Raw genomic sequence first — 21,537 nt, forward strand, 5'->3', positions numbered from 1 at the left:
TTCCTGCAACATATAGATTTGAATCTTCGTATGAACTTTTATAATCCAGTGAATGTGTTTTTGCCAACAAGATCCAAGTAGCCACATTATAGTAACAAAACACAATTTAAATTTTTTTTGGTGTTGCTTACAGATTTTTTTTTCTGCTTTAACTACTCAAACATAATATGAGACTTATATGAGAGTTCAGTCTTACTTTTTTGGAGGGGGGGGGGGTTATATCTACTAAATTAGCACTTTTACTTTTCAAAGCTATTGTATGGTGCAATATAAATTAACTATTGTCATGTAATTTGATAGACAAAGTTGACTATTTGTGAGCAGCAGTCAGGATGGCGCCATCTTGTGGTGACACTTTTTTTTTGCCTACCAGCTTTGGCCAGATTTAACCTCAAGAGAGATTTTTTTTTGTCAGGTAACACAAGACTCTTTTCAGCTTAGTTTGTGCCTGTGTCTGTACAGAGCCAGGAGGTGGAGCAAGTTTACATGACTACACCGTGATGTAAATAAAACCTCAATAACATGTATCTATCTATGTCTGTTCAAGAATAAGAGAATAAAGCTGTCTTCACATAGGTTTACTTCTTGTAAATAAAGTACATTAACATATAATCTAAAAGTTAAGAAAGTGTTTCCAAAAAGTGGTGAAATGATTATTTTATTTTATTATTTTTTTTATTGATTTACTTTATTTGTTTTTGGTTGAACACTACACTCTACACTACATTCTACTTTTCTCAAATTCTCTAATCTCTAGTCTAATTAAATCCACTAGTTAAAAAAAAGTAGCTTGTTAAAACCCTTCACAAGTTTAATCGAGCACAAGAGATAAAAAATGTGTCACGTGCCCAGTAAAAGGGGTGTACTGTTTAAATCCCAGCTGAGCTGATAACGGCACTTTATGATACCGGTACTGGGAATTTCAAACCCCAGCTGATAAATATCTGGTAGATTAGTGAGCAAAATCCTTTATATTCAACAGAAAAACCTGTACACAAATCACAGGGAGTGGAACAGGAGCTCTTTTTTTGCTCCAAGCACATTAGCACGGCCCTATAAATGAGAATAAATTACAATAGTGTGGCATATTCAGCATAACGTTTCAGATTTTGCTTATATTTGTTGAAAACTGAATAAACCAGAAGCGAGTCAGTTCATTACTAAGGTTGGGGTCGGATTTACTTTAGGATTTAACCCACTTGAGATTGACTTGAGTATATGAAACCCATTTAACTTTTTTGAGAAATGTTTGTCCTCTTGTTTTTATTATTCTTGCCAGTTTTTCTATTTTTCACTTTTTCTTTTTAAGTTTTAATACGCATGGTACCATAAACCTTAGAGCTAGCCTGCATTTACCAATGCTTTTTTACAAAAACATCAGAAGCTCCCAATACCCTATTTTGTTTGGTAACTGAAATGAGCCTTATCTCTACAAGTAAAAGGACAAAGTCCTCGGTGGGTTATTGATAAACAAAGCTCATGTGCCCTGGTTGGATGTGAATATAAGTAACAATCCTTAACAGCAGCTCCTCATCTGATTATAAGGTATGTAGTTTTCATTTAAAGACGTAAAGTATTCTCTAAGGGGGTTAAGAGGGCCACTGTTTGTTTTTACTTCACATAAATGTGTTTTATTTTTGTTTAAATTTAGTTTAGAGTTTAAAAAATATGCAAGTTGGGGTGAATTCAAGCACATTTCCCAAATGTATTTTATTTTCTCAGTGTGAACAGTAGCAACAATGAAACACATTCCATCACTGGTTTTGCTCCTTCTCCTGGGAATGTCCTCAGCATGCACCTATCGTAAGTATGATCTGGGTATATATGGACTCTTTTTTTTAAGGAAAAGTAGATATATGTAAAAGATAGTGATGTGAAAATGACAATGATAAACTCATTGCCTCTTATTATTAATAAGAGGCAATGAGTTTATCATCAGGTAGAGATAGAGAGTGAAGAAGTATAACAGAAACTTAACAGAGTATAATGTGTTAAGTTATTTGCAGTTACTGCAGTTTTTGTTTAGAGCTGGATGCATTATGTAAGTAATGCATCCAGCAACATCAGTGTCTTACATAACATGTAAGACAATAATACTTCCAAAAAACACATGAAGGAGTCAGTTTTTTAGTTTCTACAGTAAGAACTTTCTTTCGAACCATTCTTTTGGCTCACCAAGTTCAGCATCCTATGTAATCATTTTGAATCATGGGTAGACTTTGCTGACTAAGCAAACTAACCAGCAGTTGTGTTTGTTGATATTTTGCATCTCTACCAAATATGCCTATCCAAATATGTTCATATACTACAGTCACTGTAGTACTGTAAACAGAGTTATCAAGCTAACTACGTGAGGAAGTAACTAAATGAGGTACATTTGGATGGGTGCTCATTTTCAGCTGCTTGCTTGAATGCATGTCCTTTCATGATATCTTTCATTTGCATTATGCTATTGCCAGAAAATGTGGCCCTGCGTGGCAAAGCAACCCAGTCAACCTGTATGAGTACGGTATTGTCGGCTGCCTACGCTGCAATTGATGGAAACCGTGATTCTGACCTTCGCCATGGATCATGCTCGCACACCGATCAACAGACTGACCCCTGGTGGAGAGTGGACTTGCTTGAGTCCTACATTGTCACTTCCCTCACCATCACCAACAGAGGAGACTGCTGTCATGAAGAGCTCAACGGGCTGGAGATCCACATAGGCAACTCTTTGAATAATGATGGCTTAAATAACCCAAAGTTAGTAAATATAGAGAAATAAGTAATTAGCAACAACACTGTGATTCTTTGTCTTTTGTTCTGGTTATCCTGTTTTGGCATTTTACTCATTTTTACCTTTGCAGTGTTTGTTTATTGCTGTTTTCCTGAACGGCAACAGGAGAGGTTGCTGTAGGACTGACATTGTTAGATGCCCATATTCTTTTTATTGGCACTCCCTACAATAGATTCCTATATTAAATCATTCCATTATATATTGAAATAGAGAATATTAAGTTACAGTTTTTGTAGATTTTGTCAGCACAACACAAGAAGAATAAAGTGAAAGAAGTGCCAATGACTCTGTGAGTATTGTGCTATAGTTATGGAGTGCTTACAGTTTAAAAAAAAAGAAAAAAAAGAAATACCAGTATGAAAACTGAGAGTACAGCAGGCACCTGTCTTAAAGGCCTATTCACTCACTCCAATCTCCTCTCTGTGCCATGTCTGTGGCTCTGGAGCTACCAGCAAATTTAACTAATTAAAAATGATCACGCTGACTATCATATGTTCTGATATTTGCTGCCATGGTAAATTGTATTTTCTCACACATTTCTTGTTAGGGTTGGAAAAATTTCTGAAGTTGGTGCAGGCAAATCCTACACTGTGAATTTCGCTGGTCGTGTGGAGGGGCGTTATGTAACTTTGACTCTTCCTGGTTCAGAAAGGGTCCTCGCACTCTGTGAAGTGGAAGTCTGCGGATATCACGCTCCAACTGGTGAGAATTTGAACTACTACATGAGTAAATGTGCACGGTATGCAGCTATATTGCCAAACTCTGGTATCCAGAGTTTCAAGCTGATATTAAAGCAGTTTAACAATAGATATATGAAGTGCAATAAAGTTTAAACAATTTCAAATAGAAACGTGAAAAAAAAACCACCCAGTACTTTATTTCCTAAAAAAAGCTGCAAAGCCAGCACGTCATTAGTGTTCATCACTGTAACCATGACGACAAAGAGTTTGCTTCATGAATTTTCTTTTATTTAAAATAAATTAAAAGAAATATTTTTCTTTTATTTAAGTAACTACTGATATTTATTTAGACTGCTTGCTTCCTATTGATTTCTCTGAACTAACTTCAGTAACGCCTTTATCCACACTATCAATATATCTACTAGTCCACATTCCTACAAAGAACTCTTATCATTAATCAGTGCTTTGATTTTAAATATGATCAGTTAATCTGTATTAAGAGGCTAAAGGCTTTTAAGGTGGAAGTAATTAAATCATTAATTCAGAAGCTTTTACTTGATCCAACTTTCTTGTCCAGCCTAAAAAGAAAAAAAAAAGGTTCATAATTCAGCAAAGCATAGAAAGGACTAGCAAAGGTTACTAATGATCTCTTTATTGTCTCTGGGATTGGGTTCATCTCTGTACTTGTGTATTGCTAGACGTCACTGCAGCATTTGATAACTCTGAATAAAACATTTTACAAAAGTAACTTCATATTTCCTAGAATACAATATATGTACAATATGTGAATACAATGTGTTGAAATTTTAAACAGGAAGAAAAGGAGAAGTCTATTGATTACTAGGTAGTGGGAAGGGGGGAGGGATTAAATAAGTTTAGGCTTTCCTACTTCTTTTTGAACATGAAAGTTTTTTGTAGTTGTAGTTGGTTTGTTTTCCTTTTGTAATGCTTTGTTTGTCTCTTTTTATTTCTCTGTTGTTACACTTTTTTTTAAACATGTTCAAAATAAAGATTCAATTCAATAGTTATCTGATAAATCCTAAACTGTTCATATAAACAAGTAAACAGTTTTTCGCTCACAGAAAAGTTCAATTAGGGATTGTTATCAGAAGTCAGAGCATATATATTTTCACTGCTGTGCAGTTATATTTATGTTTGGAACCAGATGATACAAATTGGTTTCTTAAACTACAGGTATGTTTTCAAGACTGGATGAAAGGTCATCCATTACAACCATTTGCAGCACTGAGCCTTGTTCTGCCAGTGGTTTCTTCCTGTTAAAAGGGTGTTTTTTTCCCTTCCCACGTTCACCAAGGCTTGCTCAAAGGGGCTTGTATGACTGCTGTGATTCTCTCTCTGATACTGTAGGGGGTTTACTCTACAATAGAAAGCACACTGAGATATTGTGATTACTATTATTATGAATTGTGGCTATGTAATTAAAGCTGATTTGAATTAAAATCATTCTGGGAAAAGTGTTAGGCAGGTTAGAGGGGAAGCTGTGTGTGCACTCCAGACCCAAACTGGACAAGTGGCGTGGCTCTAGCAATAAAGTGAAAGCTGCAATCTTCGATTCTAATGAAAACATAGATGAGCTTGAAAGGAAGGCTCTAGATTTACTGGTAAATATATTCCCAAACCCTCACCCATGGCCACGAGCTTTGGGTAGTGATCAGAACAATCAAACTGCAGATACGAAGAGCTTCCTCTGTGGGGTACCTGGGGTCAGCCTTAGTTATACAGTGTGGAGCTCATTTGAGAGGGGCTAAACGTAAAGTCGCTACTCCTCCACATGAAAAGGAGTCAGTTAAGGTGGTTTGGCATCTGACTTGGATGCCTCCTTGGTGGCTGATAGGTGTAACCAGTGAAGGCAGATGGAATGACCTCCCTGAGCCTGGTTCTGTGCAGTCTCTTTGTATGAAGAGAGAGTTCTTCTTTCCCACCGTTGACAAGTGTTTTCTTATGTTGGATCACCTGATTGTTGGGGTTTTATCTCGGGTATTTTAGACTTTTTACCTTATATTAAAAAGAATTTTAAAGTAAATGTTTCTCTATAGATAAAACTGAATTGAAAAGTGTAATTGAATCTAATGCATTTCTTGACGCCGAAACATGATTATTGACAAGACATCAATGTTTAATTTTTTTTTCATGAATTTGTTCTTTTGCAGGAGAAAATCTTGCACTTCAAGGAAAAGCCTCACAGTCCTCACTCTATACAATTGGTATTGCCTATAATGCCATAGATGGAAATCATAACGGCATATGGGGTGGGGCATCATGCACTCATACCAAACCTGACTTCAGTCCCTGGTGGCGACTCGATCTGCGCAAAACCCATAAAGTTTTTTCTGTTAAGGTACTGAATGTAATAGATTCTCTCCCAGAACGACTAAATGGAGCCGAGATCCGCATCGGAGATTCTCTTGAAAACAATGGCAACTATAATCCCAGGTACAATGCACACTAAAAACTGCAACTTAAATAGAAATTGAATTAATTACAAACTGGAACTATAGGGACATTTGCATCTTCCAAAACTGATGAGAGCAAATTTATTGTACAGCAGTGTGTTGATAAAATACAAATCATAAATGTGAACCATACTCGGGTTAATGTGGGAGTCCAAATAAATTAGGTAAAAAATATTAGTCCTCTTAAAGGAAAATACCAAAATCCAAACAGAAAATGAGTATGAACAAAAATTTCTGTGATTCCACTCATAGAAAGCAAGAACCTTATCTGACTTAATTTGCCCAATATCACCTTCAGGGTTGTCAAATTTTGCAGCTCCACACTGCCAAGTGAAGAATCCAATGTGAAACACCCTGGTAAATGTCTTGGGTTAACCAAATAATCTCTGCTTCTTCTGCCAGGTGTGCTGTGATCTCAAGCATCCCAGGAGGTTCCATTCAAGAGTTCCACTGTAACGCAAGTGACGGGATGGGGATGGATGGCCGCTATGTTAACATAGTCATCCCTGGAAGACATGAATACCTGACTCTGTGTGAGGTGGAAGTGTATGGCTCTGTCCTCGATTAGCTGTAAAGCTTGTGAAGAATAACTGTGCAAGGTTTCTCTTACACAGTAACTCGAAAATGTTTTCCCAAATTCATAGGGTACGGAAGCATAGACCTGCCACCCAAAAGAAAAATAGAGCTATATTACGTTATAACGTGAAAACTTTATTGTTCTAACAATATACTTTTCACGTTTGAACAACATAATATCACGTTATTACAATATACATAATTATCACGTTCGTACAATATAAGCTGCTGGTCATGATGTCGGTTTGGTTATCTGGTGAGAGGGAAACATGAAGATGAGACCAGGAGACGTCCTTACTGAATCATCAGAGCTGAACAGGTGATGGAGAAACAGGTTTACCTTTTAGGTGACATGAATGAGTTGAAGGGAAGTTATGAACTGTTTCTGAGAGACAAATAACACCAGGATCCTTTTTCTAAGTAGCTGACAGCTGGTAACTGTGCAGGGGCGGGTCTAGCAAAGTTTTGCCAGGGGGGCAGGTAGGGCATTAACAGGGAAAGGGGGGCACAAAGAAATACTTTCTTATTCTCATTTAAAATGTCTGGCTGTTATTAAATAATTATCTGAAGCTTACAACCAAAGTTTTTATCTGACATAAAACGTATAGAAATCATACATATACCAACAAGACTGTACATCACTGTCACAACAGCGTCTGTTTTCATTCAAAGGCTTAATGGCTTTAATACCTGGTGGGCTGGTCTCTAGTCAAAATGCCCGGGCTGTTTTTTTTTGTCCCAGTCCATTCCTGGGCACGACATGCAGTGAATTAATCTGAGAAGGTGCATTAAAAAAATAAATGGCTGGGCCAGCAATGTACATTGCATATCAGCTTGCATAGACACATTAGTTGTGCCTCTTCTTAATGACAGTATCTTAGCTAACAACCCCAACTACCAGACTAAAAATAACTTAGCCTACTGGTGAGAGGGACGTTGTTAGCTTTCCACATTCCGACACTTCAAAAGCTTCAGGAGCTTTCTGCTCAGCACAGCATCAGCACCATGGAAATACACGAGACAGAATTCACAATGCATTTTTGAGACTTTCAGGTGTATGGACCAATGTGTTATTATCTGATCAAACCAGAAATCTTTAATGAGCAGCTAGATTTGTCTTAATGCCAGTTAATGCGACATCGAAGCAGCTGGAATCCACAGCTGTGCGTGTTCATGGAGCTTGCATTTTCACCTGCTGGACATCACTACCTGACAAGTTTAACTGTCTTCAGAACATTGCAGAGGCCTTATTGACAGTATTTGACTCTACATGTCTGTGTGAGCAGATTTTCTCTCACATGAAGAGTGTCCTCAGGTAGCCGTCTGAATGCTGGACACTCGGAGACCCGTGTCTCTGAGTGGGAGACCAGAGCACACATTAACATGTGTGTCTCTGTATTAACAAACATGCCATATTGGCCCAATCTATTTTACTTATCATTGTTGTGAGGAGACCATAAATAGCATTTGTATTTTCTGTTGTACAGTTCATTTGCTGTTATGGATGAAAAAGTGTCTTTTTTTTGTTTCAAAATAGCTGATAACTATTCGCTGATAGCTGCCAACATCTGCAAACAAATGTAATTCTATAAAGTGGTTCTATATAGTGTGTAACTGTTAATATAGAGCGTTATTAAATTTATTGCTAATGCACTCATATGGCACACTGGCTTCTGAGGAAAATTTAAATGGCACTCGTCATCAGAAAGGTTGCCTACCCCTGCCTTAGTCTATGTTTGACGTTTTATATCTAATCTTCGCTCTCAAACATTTAAACAGCAGCGAGTCTGCAGCTGAGGGAATACAAACTCAAATTGTCGGCATAGGTTTGATTGTTTCTTGCGTGTATTAATTTGGTGATTTATTAAATGTATAACTGTTATTCTAATCTGCTGCTGATGAAAATGCAGATAACACAGATCACGAACACCTGTTCAACCAATCACATTCATTCCACTTTGATCTGAGACAAACTGAGCGTTCATCTCTGTTACAGTGTTGCGTTAGACTGCTATATTTTTGTGTTCTTTATGCTGTAGATTTTCATGTCTCTGGAATAGTTGGCAGTAATAAGGATGATTTTCTGTAAAATCATATTGATATGACCCGTGAATTACTCGTAGATGACCATTAGAGTGGTCAGCTGGGAAACTCTGTGTTAACTTAGAGAGCTGAAGATATCGAGGATATGCTGACCTCGCTCCGTGGTGTACAGGGCCGTTTAACCTCATGATTAATATTCACAATAAAAATATTAGCCGAACATCATGAAGCCTGTATGTGTTTCATAGTGTCGAACAACCTTTGTACAGTTGAAGCCAGCAGTTACTACATGACGGAAACACCAACGTTATTTCTTTTATGCGTTTATACACAGGTCACGCTGATTACTGAACAAAAACCCAAAGATCAGCTGTTAATCGAATTTATTTGCTCTCTCTCCTCCTTAAACATATTTTTAATGTTAGTTATAATTCAGAATTGGCGACTGAAACATGTATGACACATAAGAACATCAGGAAATAAAAACCCGATAAATATAACCTCAGTAAATGAAGTCAGTGTACAGTGGGGGTTATTACAGCTGTGTACCAGGGCCTGCGCTTTGTCGGTTGTAATAACAGCTCGATTGCTTGTGAAGCGAGCGGGTCTATCCCACTCTTTGCCGTGAGACTGGGCTGGGCAGACATCTCCGAAATCATCGAAGCACTTTTGCAAAGAGGCTCTACCTTGACAAACTGACCAGATATCTGAAGATTAAACCACTACATTCTCGGCTAAAAAATATTAAAACGGTATTTGGTGGCACACAAACAGGGTTTTTAAAATTTCAGTTCTGTTAGTTTCCACATGCTGGTTGTTGGCGTGCAGTAACGCCTTCTAAAAACAACGGCCACCAGGCCAAAGCAATTGTTTTGACTCAATCAGCGTTAACCCCGCCCACTGGGTTTGATGGGTGAGGTTGACAGATAAAATTATTTCATGGTGAGACCTGAAGGAGTCAACTGTGCCAAAATGATTAATTAAATACACCATTAAATAATTAATTAAATTTGTCAAAAATATTTATTTAATTATTTCCTATTTTAATTAATTATTTCAATTTTAATTAATTATTGCCACATTTAATTAATTATTTAATGGTGTATTTAATTAATTCATTATGGCAGTCCTGGTGTTCCATACTGTAAAGCAGCTGCTGCTGTCAATTGCTTTTCTATAAATAAATGGAATTTAAACATTTTACTGAATGTAGTAACCTAATTGTGATTACTGACAAACATCGAGGTGTAATTATTTTTATACATTTGTTGTTTTGCAGTTTGTGCTCTATGAATTTGGCATCGCTTATAATGCCATAGATGGGAATCGTAACGACATCTGTGAGAGGCATTCTGCAGTCACACAAGAAACAAGCAACTCACATTGAGTAACTCAACAGAATAAGTTACAAACTACATTTTGGGGCATGTATTCTGTAATCTGTAGTGGAATACGTTTTAAAAGTAACCTTCCCAACACTTCCAGTTCAAGAATTCCAGAGTAATAGGAGACATGAAATGGATGGTCGCTATGTTAACAGTCGTCCCTGGAAGACATGAATACCTGACTTTGTGTGAGGTGAAAGGGATTAGAAAGAGAGAGCATATTTCTCCTGTATTGGCTTCCCTTCATTGGCTTCCTGTTAAATCCAGAATTGAATTCAAAATCCTGCTCCTCACATACAAGGTCTTAAATAATCAGGCCCCATCGTATCTTGACCTTGTAGTACCATATCACCCCATTAGAGCACTTCGCTCTTGCACTGCAGGCTTTACTTGTTGTTCCTAGAGTATTTAAAAATAGAATGGGAGGGAGAGCCTTCAGTTTTCAGGCCCCTCTTCTGTGGAACCAGCTTCCTGTTTGGATTCAGGAGACAGACACTATCTCTACTTTTAAGACTAGGCTTAAAACTTTCCTTTTTGCTAAAGCATATAGTTATAAGATTATAAGGATTATAAGGCTCAGATATATAAGATTCCTTTTATATACCTTTTATATATTTTGTAATATATCTATAGCTAACGCACTTCTGGATGGATGCAAACTGCATTTCGTTGCCTTGTACTTGTGACATGTGCAATGACAATAAAGTTGAATTCTATTCTATTTTTGCTAAAGCATATAGTTAGGGCTGGACCAGGTGACGCTGAATTCTCCCTTAGTTATGCTGCAATAGGTGTAGACTGCTGGGGGATTCCCATGATGCATTGAGTATTTCTTTTTTAGTCACCTTTCTCGCTAAACATGTGTTTATAGACCTCTCTGCTGAATCACACTTGTTATTATTCTCTGTATCTCTTCCACAGCATGTCTTTATCCTGTCTTCCTTCTCTCACCCAGATGGCCCCGCCCCTCCCTGAGCCTGGTTCTGCCGGAGGTTTCTTCCTGTTAAAAGGGAGTTTTTGCTTGCCCATAGGGGGTCATATGATTATTGGGTTTTTTCTCTGTATGTATTATCTAGGGTCTACGATATAAAGTGCCTTCAGACGACTGTTGTTGTGATTTTGCGCTATATAAATAAAATTGAATTGAATTGAAAGTGTATGGCTCTGTCCTGTATTAGATGTAAAGCTTATGTCACTAACAAAAACAAATGAACAAACAAACTGGTTCTGCTGGCTACATCGAGTGATGGCCTCCAGCTCGCTCTGGAATGGTTCACAGCTGAGTGTGAAGCGGTGGGAATGAGAATCAGTACCTCCAAATCTGAGGCCATGGTCCTCAGCCGGAAAAGGGTGAATTGCCCAGCTCTTTCTCATGAGCTACAGCTACCCCTATGCAAGGTGTGAAAGTTTGTCTTGGGCTTTTAAAGATATAAAAAAGGTAGCCCTAATTTTATAAGTACCCGCAAAACACTCATCAGTTACTTGGACAGATTTCTGTTCTTGTATGAACATAGTTGGTTGGCAGTTGAATGTGAATGGGACTTTCTGAAAGCCAAAGTTAGACTATGAGCAGGAAAATACTGTGCATTATTATAGTAGAGCAAAATAACTCAGCCATTATTATGGAATCTGCAGGTGAGCTATATTGTCTAGTCAAAATATATGATGCGTGACAGTGAAGATGGTGCCATCCTGTGGTGACAATGTGCTGCTGTGTTTGGTGTTTAGATCCTCTGTCTTTTTACACTTATGGGATTTATAGACAAAAAATTGGATTAAAAAGGCAATTTGAAAATGGGTCTGACAATAACATTATAAACAATGATACAGCTAGTGCAATTTGTTGACTTTATCAACATTGATTTAAATAATATACATTACACTGTTTATTTTTTTAGGTTGCACTAAAAATAAACAAACATCTAGGACACTAAAGAATTTAATGACTTTGGGTCAATTATTGGGAAGCCCAGAACCTGAAAGATCACAAATTTTGCGATGTCTCTGATCACAGTATTTTACTACGGAGTCTAGAATAAGCCACTTGTCATTCATGTAATTTATATAGAGAAAAAATGCAATATATAGACAAAAAAAAAAAAAAAGAGTTAAATTTAACACATTGGATTAGCTGCTAATTATATGATATTCTGGACTGCATCTTGTACTTTTTTATCTTTGTTGCATTGAATTGTTAAAAGTGCCTTCTATATTGGCCTACATATCACACTGTGAGAAAAAGCTTTACTGAAGAAATGGGGGTCATTGTTTCCTGATGCAGTAATTTTTTTTTTGTAATTTAGCATATAATAAACAATTTAAGTCTATCCATAAACTCCATTTTCGTAACCACTTATCAGTTTTAGGGTCTTGGGGAAGCTGGAGGCTATCTAAGCTGTCACAGAACAAGAGTGCAGGTCCACATTGAATCAAAGGAAAACCCTTCACACTCACACAAGACAATTTATAATTACCAATTAACTTACTTTTTCTTGTTTATTTCAACTTGCTATGTTTATGTCATAATAATCAAAGTGAATAGCTAATGAGTAACTGCCTTCAGTTATTGTGTTACCACAAAGCCTGGCAGATATAAGCAAACTGGTGTGCAAGGAATATGAATATGGAGAAAAAATATTTCAGGTGGCAAGCTGCTCTTGATGCAAGAACTACTTTGTTTGGTTTGTTACTCAATATGCAGTATTTTATCTGAGCCTCTACAATGGCAGTGGCATTTGATAACTGTAATTGTTTCTGCTCACAGCAAGATCTAAAGAGCCCCATTAAAGTACCCAAAGCTGTGTCTAAATGTTACTGCTAACTAATTTTACTGCTATATCTTGGTATTTACTTGGACATTGGCTCACACTGTATGAATATATTTGTGTATTGAGTAAATGTAATTCAAAACCTTTAAAAGTAAAAAGCCAATTTGAACATCTGTGAGTGAGAAGTGCGAACCCCCCCCCCAACCCTAACCCTACATTGTGCTTCTCTGTTTGATGTCTGAACTTTTGTTGATCGGTGGGAAAATAGATGCAGATCTTTTTGTGAGCCAATACAAAACTCTTTCCATATAGTTTGTGCCTCAATCCCTGCAAGACCAGGAGGTGGAGCAGCTTTACATCATTGGGGGAAAAACTGTTCAAGAATAGGTCTAGTAGCAAGTGCATGAGTTTTAAAACTTAAAAAAAAATTAATGTCAAAATTAAAACCACAATGCAACCAATCTAAAGGTGCTCATGTGCAAGAAACACAATAGTAAGTTTCCTGCACTATCAATAAAGGCAATCTTACTGTAAGCCATATGCACTAGCTGGTGAAAAGCATGTGCTTTTTGCAGTGATTATCTCCAGCATTGCTTGTGATTGGCACTTCTGTTGTTGCTAAACATCCTCTCAGCATGCACTAAACTACCTTGACACAAGATAAGTCAATCAGAGCTTGTAAGATAATAAAATAACCTTTTGGCTATCTGACCTTCCTTATTTTAATCTTTTATAGCAGAAATAAAATATACAACCTGCCTTTATGCATTTAAAAAATGAAAGCAAAAGATTTTATTGTAGGTTGAACTGTTTTACCTCACGTGGAAGCACTTATCCTGTTGGCAGAGAAAGACACCAGCACTAGAGAAAGATAAGATATATTTTCCTCTACCTTCTTTTTACCAGTAAGGAAGTTTGTTTTGGACTCTACATTGTAATATACTAACAAACTTAAAAGACCAAACAAACAAAAAACAACCTACAGACAAACAGAGTAGATGTGATTAACAATAGTGAACATAAAAGAGACATTTCCAACTACCAAAAAAAAAAGAGAGAGAGAAAGAAATATGATATTACTAATATAACAACATAAATATTTTGTTATCTAATAGCATATTTAGATAACGTGGATGTTGGTGAATTTATTTGTTTTGATCCAATTTTTGATCAATCGACCAAAGTCACATTGAAATCCATTAGTGGCACGAGCTCTTTCAAATACTTTGTTCAGTTCAAGATATGTAGTCACTATCTATATACAGTAGAAAAATATGTACTGGACATGAGATTTTTTTATGCCCTCAGCAGCCTATTAATGTCACGGTTTGGTGGACATTGAGAGGTGTGGACCCAGGCACGGACAATTATGCAGGAGAAAGTGTTTCAAACTGAGATTTAGCCTTTATTGTTGCTGAAACAATTAACACAAAACCCCTAACAAAAACCTAAACTGGGGACAGCTAAACATGAAAGTAGAAACATAAAACTAAACAACCTGAAATATGAAAACGTAGCTGGAGAGACACTGGGGAAGATGAACAGGATGACCAGGCATGATACACAGAACGATACACAGATGCTCCGACGAAAAACAGAGATAACCACACACTAACTATACACACAAAATAATGAGGAAATGGCACACAGGAGGGAGATACAGCTGAACCTAATTCGATAAGACAACAGGGAAGCAAAACAGAATACATCACCTGAGACACGGACCTTCAAAGTAAAACAGGAAATACAACTGGCTCAAGGACATGGACTTGAAACTACACAGGGGACATGGAGTACGGGGACCAAAACCTAAGAACTAGAAATACAAAACAGAAACCATTACAATAGCAGTCAAACCCCAGATAAAAACAAAGATCAATAATAATACATAAACCAAAACACTGGGTCACCGACCCAGGACCTCGACAATTAATTCAGACAGTGGTAGTATTTCTCTAGTTTTTATTCAGGCTACACCAAACCACCTTTGTATTTATACCACACTCTGGACTCATGATGAGGACAAATACATTTATTGTACTCCAATAATTTCCAAAATCTTTTGTCTACACAGCTCCAGGTCAATGGGGGCTGAAGATAGTACATGTCTGTCCTCGTTTAGGGTGTTTAGGACTAATTTGTGTAGCAAGCAGATTTTTCCATGGCCCAACACATCATATTAAAATAAAATACAACAGGGTATTTTGTTGTATTGCACTTTTTTTTCCATACTGCATTTTTTGTTTCTTTTCTTATGTTTTGGTTGTACTCAGTTATCTTTATGGCTGCTTCTCTTCACGTTTTATAGCTGATGTGACCATAAAATAATAAAAGTACATTTCCCAGCAATCCCTGATCTCACCGACGCTTGATACGTGAAATGAGTCTTATCTAAATACAAGGGAAAAGATAAAGAATTCTGAGGTATGTCAACAAATAAACAGCATGTGTTGTGACAGGATGCACACATAAACAACGACTTCTCATCTCCTTCTTTTACGAGTTTATGAGATATGACTTTTTTATTGAATGGTGTAATAAGTTCCGAACACACGGTTTAGGGGGTTATTTGTTGCTTTTGTATGCATAGTGGCAGCATGTATGCTATATAAAAATATGTATTATATAAATGAGCAAAAATGTATTTTATAACTGGAGTCAAATATTTCAAAATAAAATATCTAAAAATGTAATAACATTGGCATCCAGCAGCAAGTCTGAACTGAAATGCTTTGTTATTGTTTTTTAAGCATTACAAGTGTACTGAGTTATATGTACAGTCTATTGGTCCCTGTGTGCTCACAATTATTAATACCTCACTGGTTTCTGGTCAGGTCCCTGTTTATTGTAAGAATGCTGTTATTCACCCACTGTTAAAAAAACCTAAGCTTGATGCTTCTCTTCTCAGTAGCTACAGACCGATTTCAAAATTACCGTTCATTTCTAAGATTTTAGAAAAGGTTGTGGCTAAGCAGCTTATAGCTGTTCTAGATGAATACAGCATTCTGGATAAATTCCAATCTGGCTTTCGTAGAGCTCACTCTACTGAAACTACACTTCTTAGAGTCTCCAACAACATTTTAATGAGATGTGATGCAGGAGAATGCTCCGTTCTGTTGATGTTGGACCTGACCTCCGCCTTTGATACTGTGGACCATCATATTCTGCTAGATAGGCTGAGAGACTGGGTGGGTATATCAGGGGCTGCTTTGGACTGGTTTGAATCCTATTTGCATGAACGATCCTTTTCTGTGGCTACCTCTAAGTACAGTTCCTCTTCTACTTTTCTTGCCTATGGTGTGCCACAAGGTTCAGTTTTGGGGCCTTTATTGTTCTTACTGTATTTACTTCCTCTTCAACACTTATTGAGCACTTTTAAGGACATTTCGTATCACTGCTATGCAGATGATATTCAGGTATATATCTCCTTTAAGCCCCATGATGTTTCCAAGCTACAGATTTTGCACAAGTGCATAGACTCCATTAGATGTTGGATGGCTGGAAACTTTCTTCAACTAAATGAGGAGAAGACTGAAGTTCTTGTTTGTGCTCCTAAAACTTTTGTACCTAGTGTCATGGAAAACTTGGGTCCACTTGCTACATTTGCAAAACCATCTATCAGCCTTGGTGTTAGTATTGACTCAGCTCTGACTTTGGATGCCCATGTAAAATCTTTGGTTCGCTCCTGTTTTTATCATTTGAGAAACATTGCTAAGCTGAGTCCCATTGTATCGCGCTCCGAATTAGAAATTGTCATTCATGCATTTGTTTCATCTCGTCTGGACTACTGTAATTCTTTGTTTACTTGTTTATGTAAAGCCTCTTTGGATCGTCTGCAAGTTGTTCAGAATGCTGCTGCAAAGCTTCTGACCAAGTCCTCCAAGTTTTCCCATGTCACACCCCTGCTGATTCAGCTGCACTGGCTCCCCGTTAAATTCAGGATCCAGTTTAAGGTTTTGACCTTGACTTTCAGGGCCCTGCATGGACAAGCACCAACATATATAAGTGAACTTTTGCATCCATACATTCCCAGCAGGTCCCTGAGGTCATGTGACCAGGGCTTGCTTGCTGTCCAGCACACGAGGCTGAAAACAAAAGGCGACAAAGCTTTTGGAACTGTGGCCCCCAGATTGTGGAACTCTCTCCCTTTGAGCCTGAGATCTGTGGACTCAGTGGTCGCTTTTAAAAAACAGCTAAAAACCCATCTTTTTAAACTTGCTTTTAGTTGATTTTTATTTTTAGGTTTTAGCTTCTGTGAAGCACTTTGTGATTTTTATCTTGAAAGGTGCTATATAAATAAAGTTTTACTTACTTACTTACTTATTTTTGTAACCTCGGCAGTCACATCTTGCAGCCATATCACAAATTAGATTCTTGTTTCACACAGAGAGACTATCCATAGATATCATATACCATGTAAATACCTGCACACCTTGTGTATGGAGACACCAGTTTTCTCTAAATTATTGTAGGGACTTTACCTTACAATATTACGTGCCTTGAGGTGATTGTTACTGTGATTTGGTGCTATATAAATAAAACTGAATTTCATTGAATTAAACTAAAATTAACTAAATTGACTTGAATACATGTGACCTTGTATTTCGGGTGAAAAGTATATGTAAGGAAATCTATAGTTTTTACTCTCTATTAGTCTATTAGTCTTATTTATTTACACCCACAGAACGAATGTGTTAAATACAACACATCTTAACACATGTGCTGCATCAGCTCAGGGACAACGCATTTTGTGTGCATTTTTTACAAAATGTGCGTCATTTTTGTCTTTCTTGTTGACATTGTGTCAAAATTCACACATAATGAGTTAAATGTGTCCAACGCTTTTTTTCTGTAATGTTTTAACACAACCTTTTTAAGAGTTTACTGGTAAATACAGTAGCTTGTTAGAATTCCAAGACAAGATTTTACTCTGGCACATCCTGTCACTGTTGTGGCACGTGTCCCAGTCAAAGAGTCTGAGTGTGTAAATCACATGTGAGCTGATAACAGCACTTTATGACCAAACTGTAACACACAAAGTTTGATGATTTGGACAGAGTCCGTGTTTATTCAGTGGAATTCATTTAGAGTAAAAACCTTGCAAACTAGGGCATGTTATTACAGTTAATGAAAACCCTCATATTCCACAGAGGAATGGGGAGAATGGAGTTGAACAGGAAAAGTGAGTGGGGAGCGGAAAACTCGAGATAAACTCAACTTATATTTTTCAATGACGTGTTATGTTTTTCCTTTTGCTTTGGTGTTTGAATCAATAAATCTTAATGACGGCCATATTTAAGAATTGAGTTTTACAAAAACATCAGAGGCTGCCAGTACCTAACTCTATCTGCGTAAGAGGTAGAGTAATAAAAGTCATGTGTCATGGTAGGATTTGAATATAAATAACACTCCTTAACAGTGGCTCCTCATCTCATTCTGATTACTTTGCAAGGTATGTGGTTTTCATTGAATGTTGTATAATACAGAGTTAAAGATGTTAGTCAATGTTTTTGTGTCAGTCAGAGTTATTTTGTTTAGATTTCCTTTAGGTTTCTGACTTATGGAACAAATTTATTTTAAGTTTGGGATGGGAATTCAACATTTCCTCAATGTAATTATGTTACTAATTTTCTTGTCAGCGTGAACAATGAAAAACAGTTCAGGTCTGCTTTTGCTGCTTTTCCTGGGGATGTGCTCAGCACGCACCTATCGTAAGTATGATCTGGATACATAAAACTATTTGTGTTGTAAAACCTTTTAATGGAAAATTAGTTAAGCATAAAAGATGGCATATTGACGAGGGCCAACACACTTATCATCAGTTAAAGGTAAAGTAATTAAAGCAGTATAACGGAAACGTAAATAATAATAATAATAATAATAATGAATTGGATTTTATATAGCGCTTTTCAAGGCACCCAAAGCGCTTTACAATGCCACTATTCATTCACTCTCGCATTCACACACACTGGTGGAGGCAAGCTACGGTTGTAGCCACAGCTGCCCTGGGGCAGACTGACAGAAGCGAGGCTGCCATATCGCGCCATCGGCCCCTCTGTGTTACCAATATTTCAATAGCTAAAATAATTATATATTACAGTTATATTGGTCTATAATTCCCGGATGAAAAGCTTGCTAACATTAATCTCAAAAGTGGCAAAATGTCATTGTATTCTAAAATTGTTCAAGCTGTTCAAGAAAGAAAGTCCTTTATTTGGCATGTGAAATAAGAAATCTGGGTTTATAATGCAAATTTAATTATATAAAAGCATTTCTCATTATGAATCTTAAATCATATTTCTACTGTCTTATCTGCAGCAAACGTGGCTTTACGTGGAAAAGCTACCCAGTCAAATGAACTGAATCTTGAGCTCGCAGATGCCAGCAATGCCATTGATGGAAATCGTGAGTCTCACTATTGGGCTGGATCATGCATCCACACTGATCAGCAGACCAACCCCTGGTGGAGAGTGGACCTGCTGGATTCCTACATTGTCACCTCTGTGATCATAACCAACAGAGGAGACTGCTGTCCAGAAAGGCTTAATGGTGCAGAGATTCATATCGGCAACTCGTTACAAGATAATGGTGCTGGAAATCCAGTGTAAGTAAATGTATTACTCAAAACTCTAAATTAAAATGCTGCCAGACACATAAACAATTCATTGACTTTATTTGAAGACATTAACTAAACTAAAAGCACTGTTGCCTCACATTAAGAAGTCTGTTGAGCAGGTGCCCTTCAACATGATTGTTAACTGGTGGTTCTAAATGTGACATAGAAATAAATGGTTGTTGTGGTGCTGTTAGCTTGTCATTAAAGTGATAATTTAGGCTTCACCTAAATCCATGACTATAACTGGATAAGTACTTAGGAAAACTGATCAGTGAATGGATGTTAATTTGTTTGTAAGTACAAATATTTAAAATAAATTAAAAATGAATTCACTTCTTATCTTTGTTTTAGGGTTGCAGTAATTTCTCACATCCCAGCAGGCAGGTCTTTAACAATTACTTTTACCAGACTTGTGGAGGGACGTTATGTAACTGTGGTCTTACCAGGGGCAAACAGGGTCCTCCAACTTTGTGAAGTGGAAGTCTATGGTTATCGAGCCCCAACTGGTGAGTATCATACTGACACTTCAATTTCTATGTGCAATTACAGGTCAGAATTTGAATCATAATTGCTGAGACCATTACATCCATTTAATAGAGGAATCTATTTTTGCTAGATAGATACTATCTGTTACTAATATACAAGCAATATAAACTCCACTGCTCATCACTACAACTGGTTAAAGTTTTGCATTGGTGAGCCACTGAAACAACAAACATCTGGCACACCTTGTTAAAATGTAACAATGTGAAAATAGTTAGGATTCAAAACATATTCAGACTGGAGTTCCTTTATTCTGCAAAAGCAATAATCACGCATCATTACTGATCTTTGCAACTGTGTCATTGTACAGGAGAGAACCTAGCAATCCAAGGAAAAGCCACACAGTCTTCACTATATTTACCAGGCATGGCCTATAATGCCATAGATGGCAATCGTGCCAACCTATGGAACCAAGCTTCATGCACTTGTACAAACAAGGAGTTAAATCCCTGGTGGCGACTGGACCTGGGCAAAACCCATAAAGTGTTTTCTGTTAATGTAACCAACCGCGGAGATGGTTTCCCTGAACGACTCAATGGAGCTGAAATTCGAATCGGAGATTCTCTTGACAACAATGGCAACAACAATCCCAGGTAGTTTACAGTTAATAAATAAATTCTGATGTTTCTGACTCAAGCATGTCTGCTTCAGTATTTGTTCGGTAAAGCACATTTATACTAAGTTTCAAACTCTGCAAATATTACTTTGCGTTAACTTACATCGATAAAGTATTTGGTAATGTAGTATCTTCAATTATCAGTGTTTTTTTTTTATGTTTTATTATTCAACAACAAAACATTTTCTCTTCTGAAAGGTGTACTGTGATCTCAAGCATCCCTCTGGGCTTCACTGAAACCTTTCAGTGTAATGGGATGGACGGTCGCTATGTCAACATTATCATCCCAGGAAGAAGTGAGCATCTGTCCCTATGTGAGGTGGAGGTGTATGGCTCCAGGCTGGATTAGATGTGAGGATGTTGAAACTGTTTAGCTGAGACTGACTTGTGCAGATTGATGTTTAAAATTTTAAATTTAGCAGACTTTCATTATTCTAAAGACTAGTAATATAGTTTGGGCAACATTTATTCTGCATGAATACATTTTTGACCACTGTGAAGCAGAAGAATTTTAAAACAAGCTGAAAAACATTATTTAACAAAATTATTTGGAGTCATTTATTTTGTGACCCCTGATAATGGAGTCGATAAAAGCAACGATGCTGGACAGTACTCTTTTATACAATCACAACAATAAGCAAATCCAAATAACAACCAAATGAGACTGAAGTTCAGTTATTTTCTTGCTTTAAAACTGGGGTCAACAGAAGACAAACTGTGTTAAAACTGCAATAGATTCTTAACCACTTAAGCCCCACGCCCCCGGTACCGTATATTGTATATTTTATTTAACTTATAATGGCTGTAATATTTTAAATAGAAGATTTGTAAAACTTCTCTAAACTTTTTCATTTTTAGTACTCTATTTTTTTATTGCTTTTGATTGTTTGTTGCTTTGCTTTTTACAGCTGTTGCTGAGTTGTTGATTTTGACTAAACTGAAACTGTACATTACTAATCCTGAACTTTTTTTAAACAACTGAATATAAATATTAGCTTATGAAAATGAATTAAATATAATCTCTCATTCCGTGGCTGTTTTTATTTTTATTGTATAT

At 36.9% G+C, this 21,537-nt stretch overlaps 2 protein-coding genes across 2 annotated transcripts; both read left to right on the top strand.

The window, feature by feature from the left end:
- Positions 1-763: 763 nt before the first annotated feature.
- Positions 764-6,519, top strand: LOC120732819 (fucolectin-5-like). The gene is made up of 6 exons (XM_040030666.1): positions 764-1,545; positions 1,723-1,803; positions 2,460-2,745; positions 3,327-3,481; positions 5,631-5,913; positions 6,336-6,519. The coding sequence occupies exons 2-6, from the start codon at positions 1,740-1,742 to the stop codon at positions 6,499-6,501; spliced, it is 954 nt and encodes a 317-aa protein (XP_039886600.1). The 5' UTR covers positions 764-1,545; positions 1,723-1,739; the 3' UTR covers positions 6,502-6,519.
- Positions 6,520-18,352: 11,833 nt separating this feature from the next.
- LOC120732821 lies at positions 18,353-21,139 on the top strand. Its single transcript, XM_040030669.1, has 5 exons — positions 18,353-18,416; positions 19,024-19,309; positions 19,673-19,827; positions 20,175-20,457; positions 20,679-21,139. Exons 1-5 carry the CDS (start codon positions 18,353-18,355, stop codon positions 20,827-20,829), a joined length of 939 nt encoding a protein of 312 aa, XP_039886603.1. The 3' UTR covers positions 20,830-21,139.
- Positions 21,140-21,537: the final 398 nt, after the last annotated feature.

This window comes from Simochromis diagramma, unplaced genomic scaffold, assembly GCF_900408965.1.
Source record: "Simochromis diagramma unplaced genomic scaffold, fSimDia1.1 OVJJ01000361.1, whole genome shotgun sequence".
NCBI lineage: Eukaryota > Metazoa > Chordata > Actinopteri > Cichliformes > Cichlidae > Simochromis > Simochromis diagramma.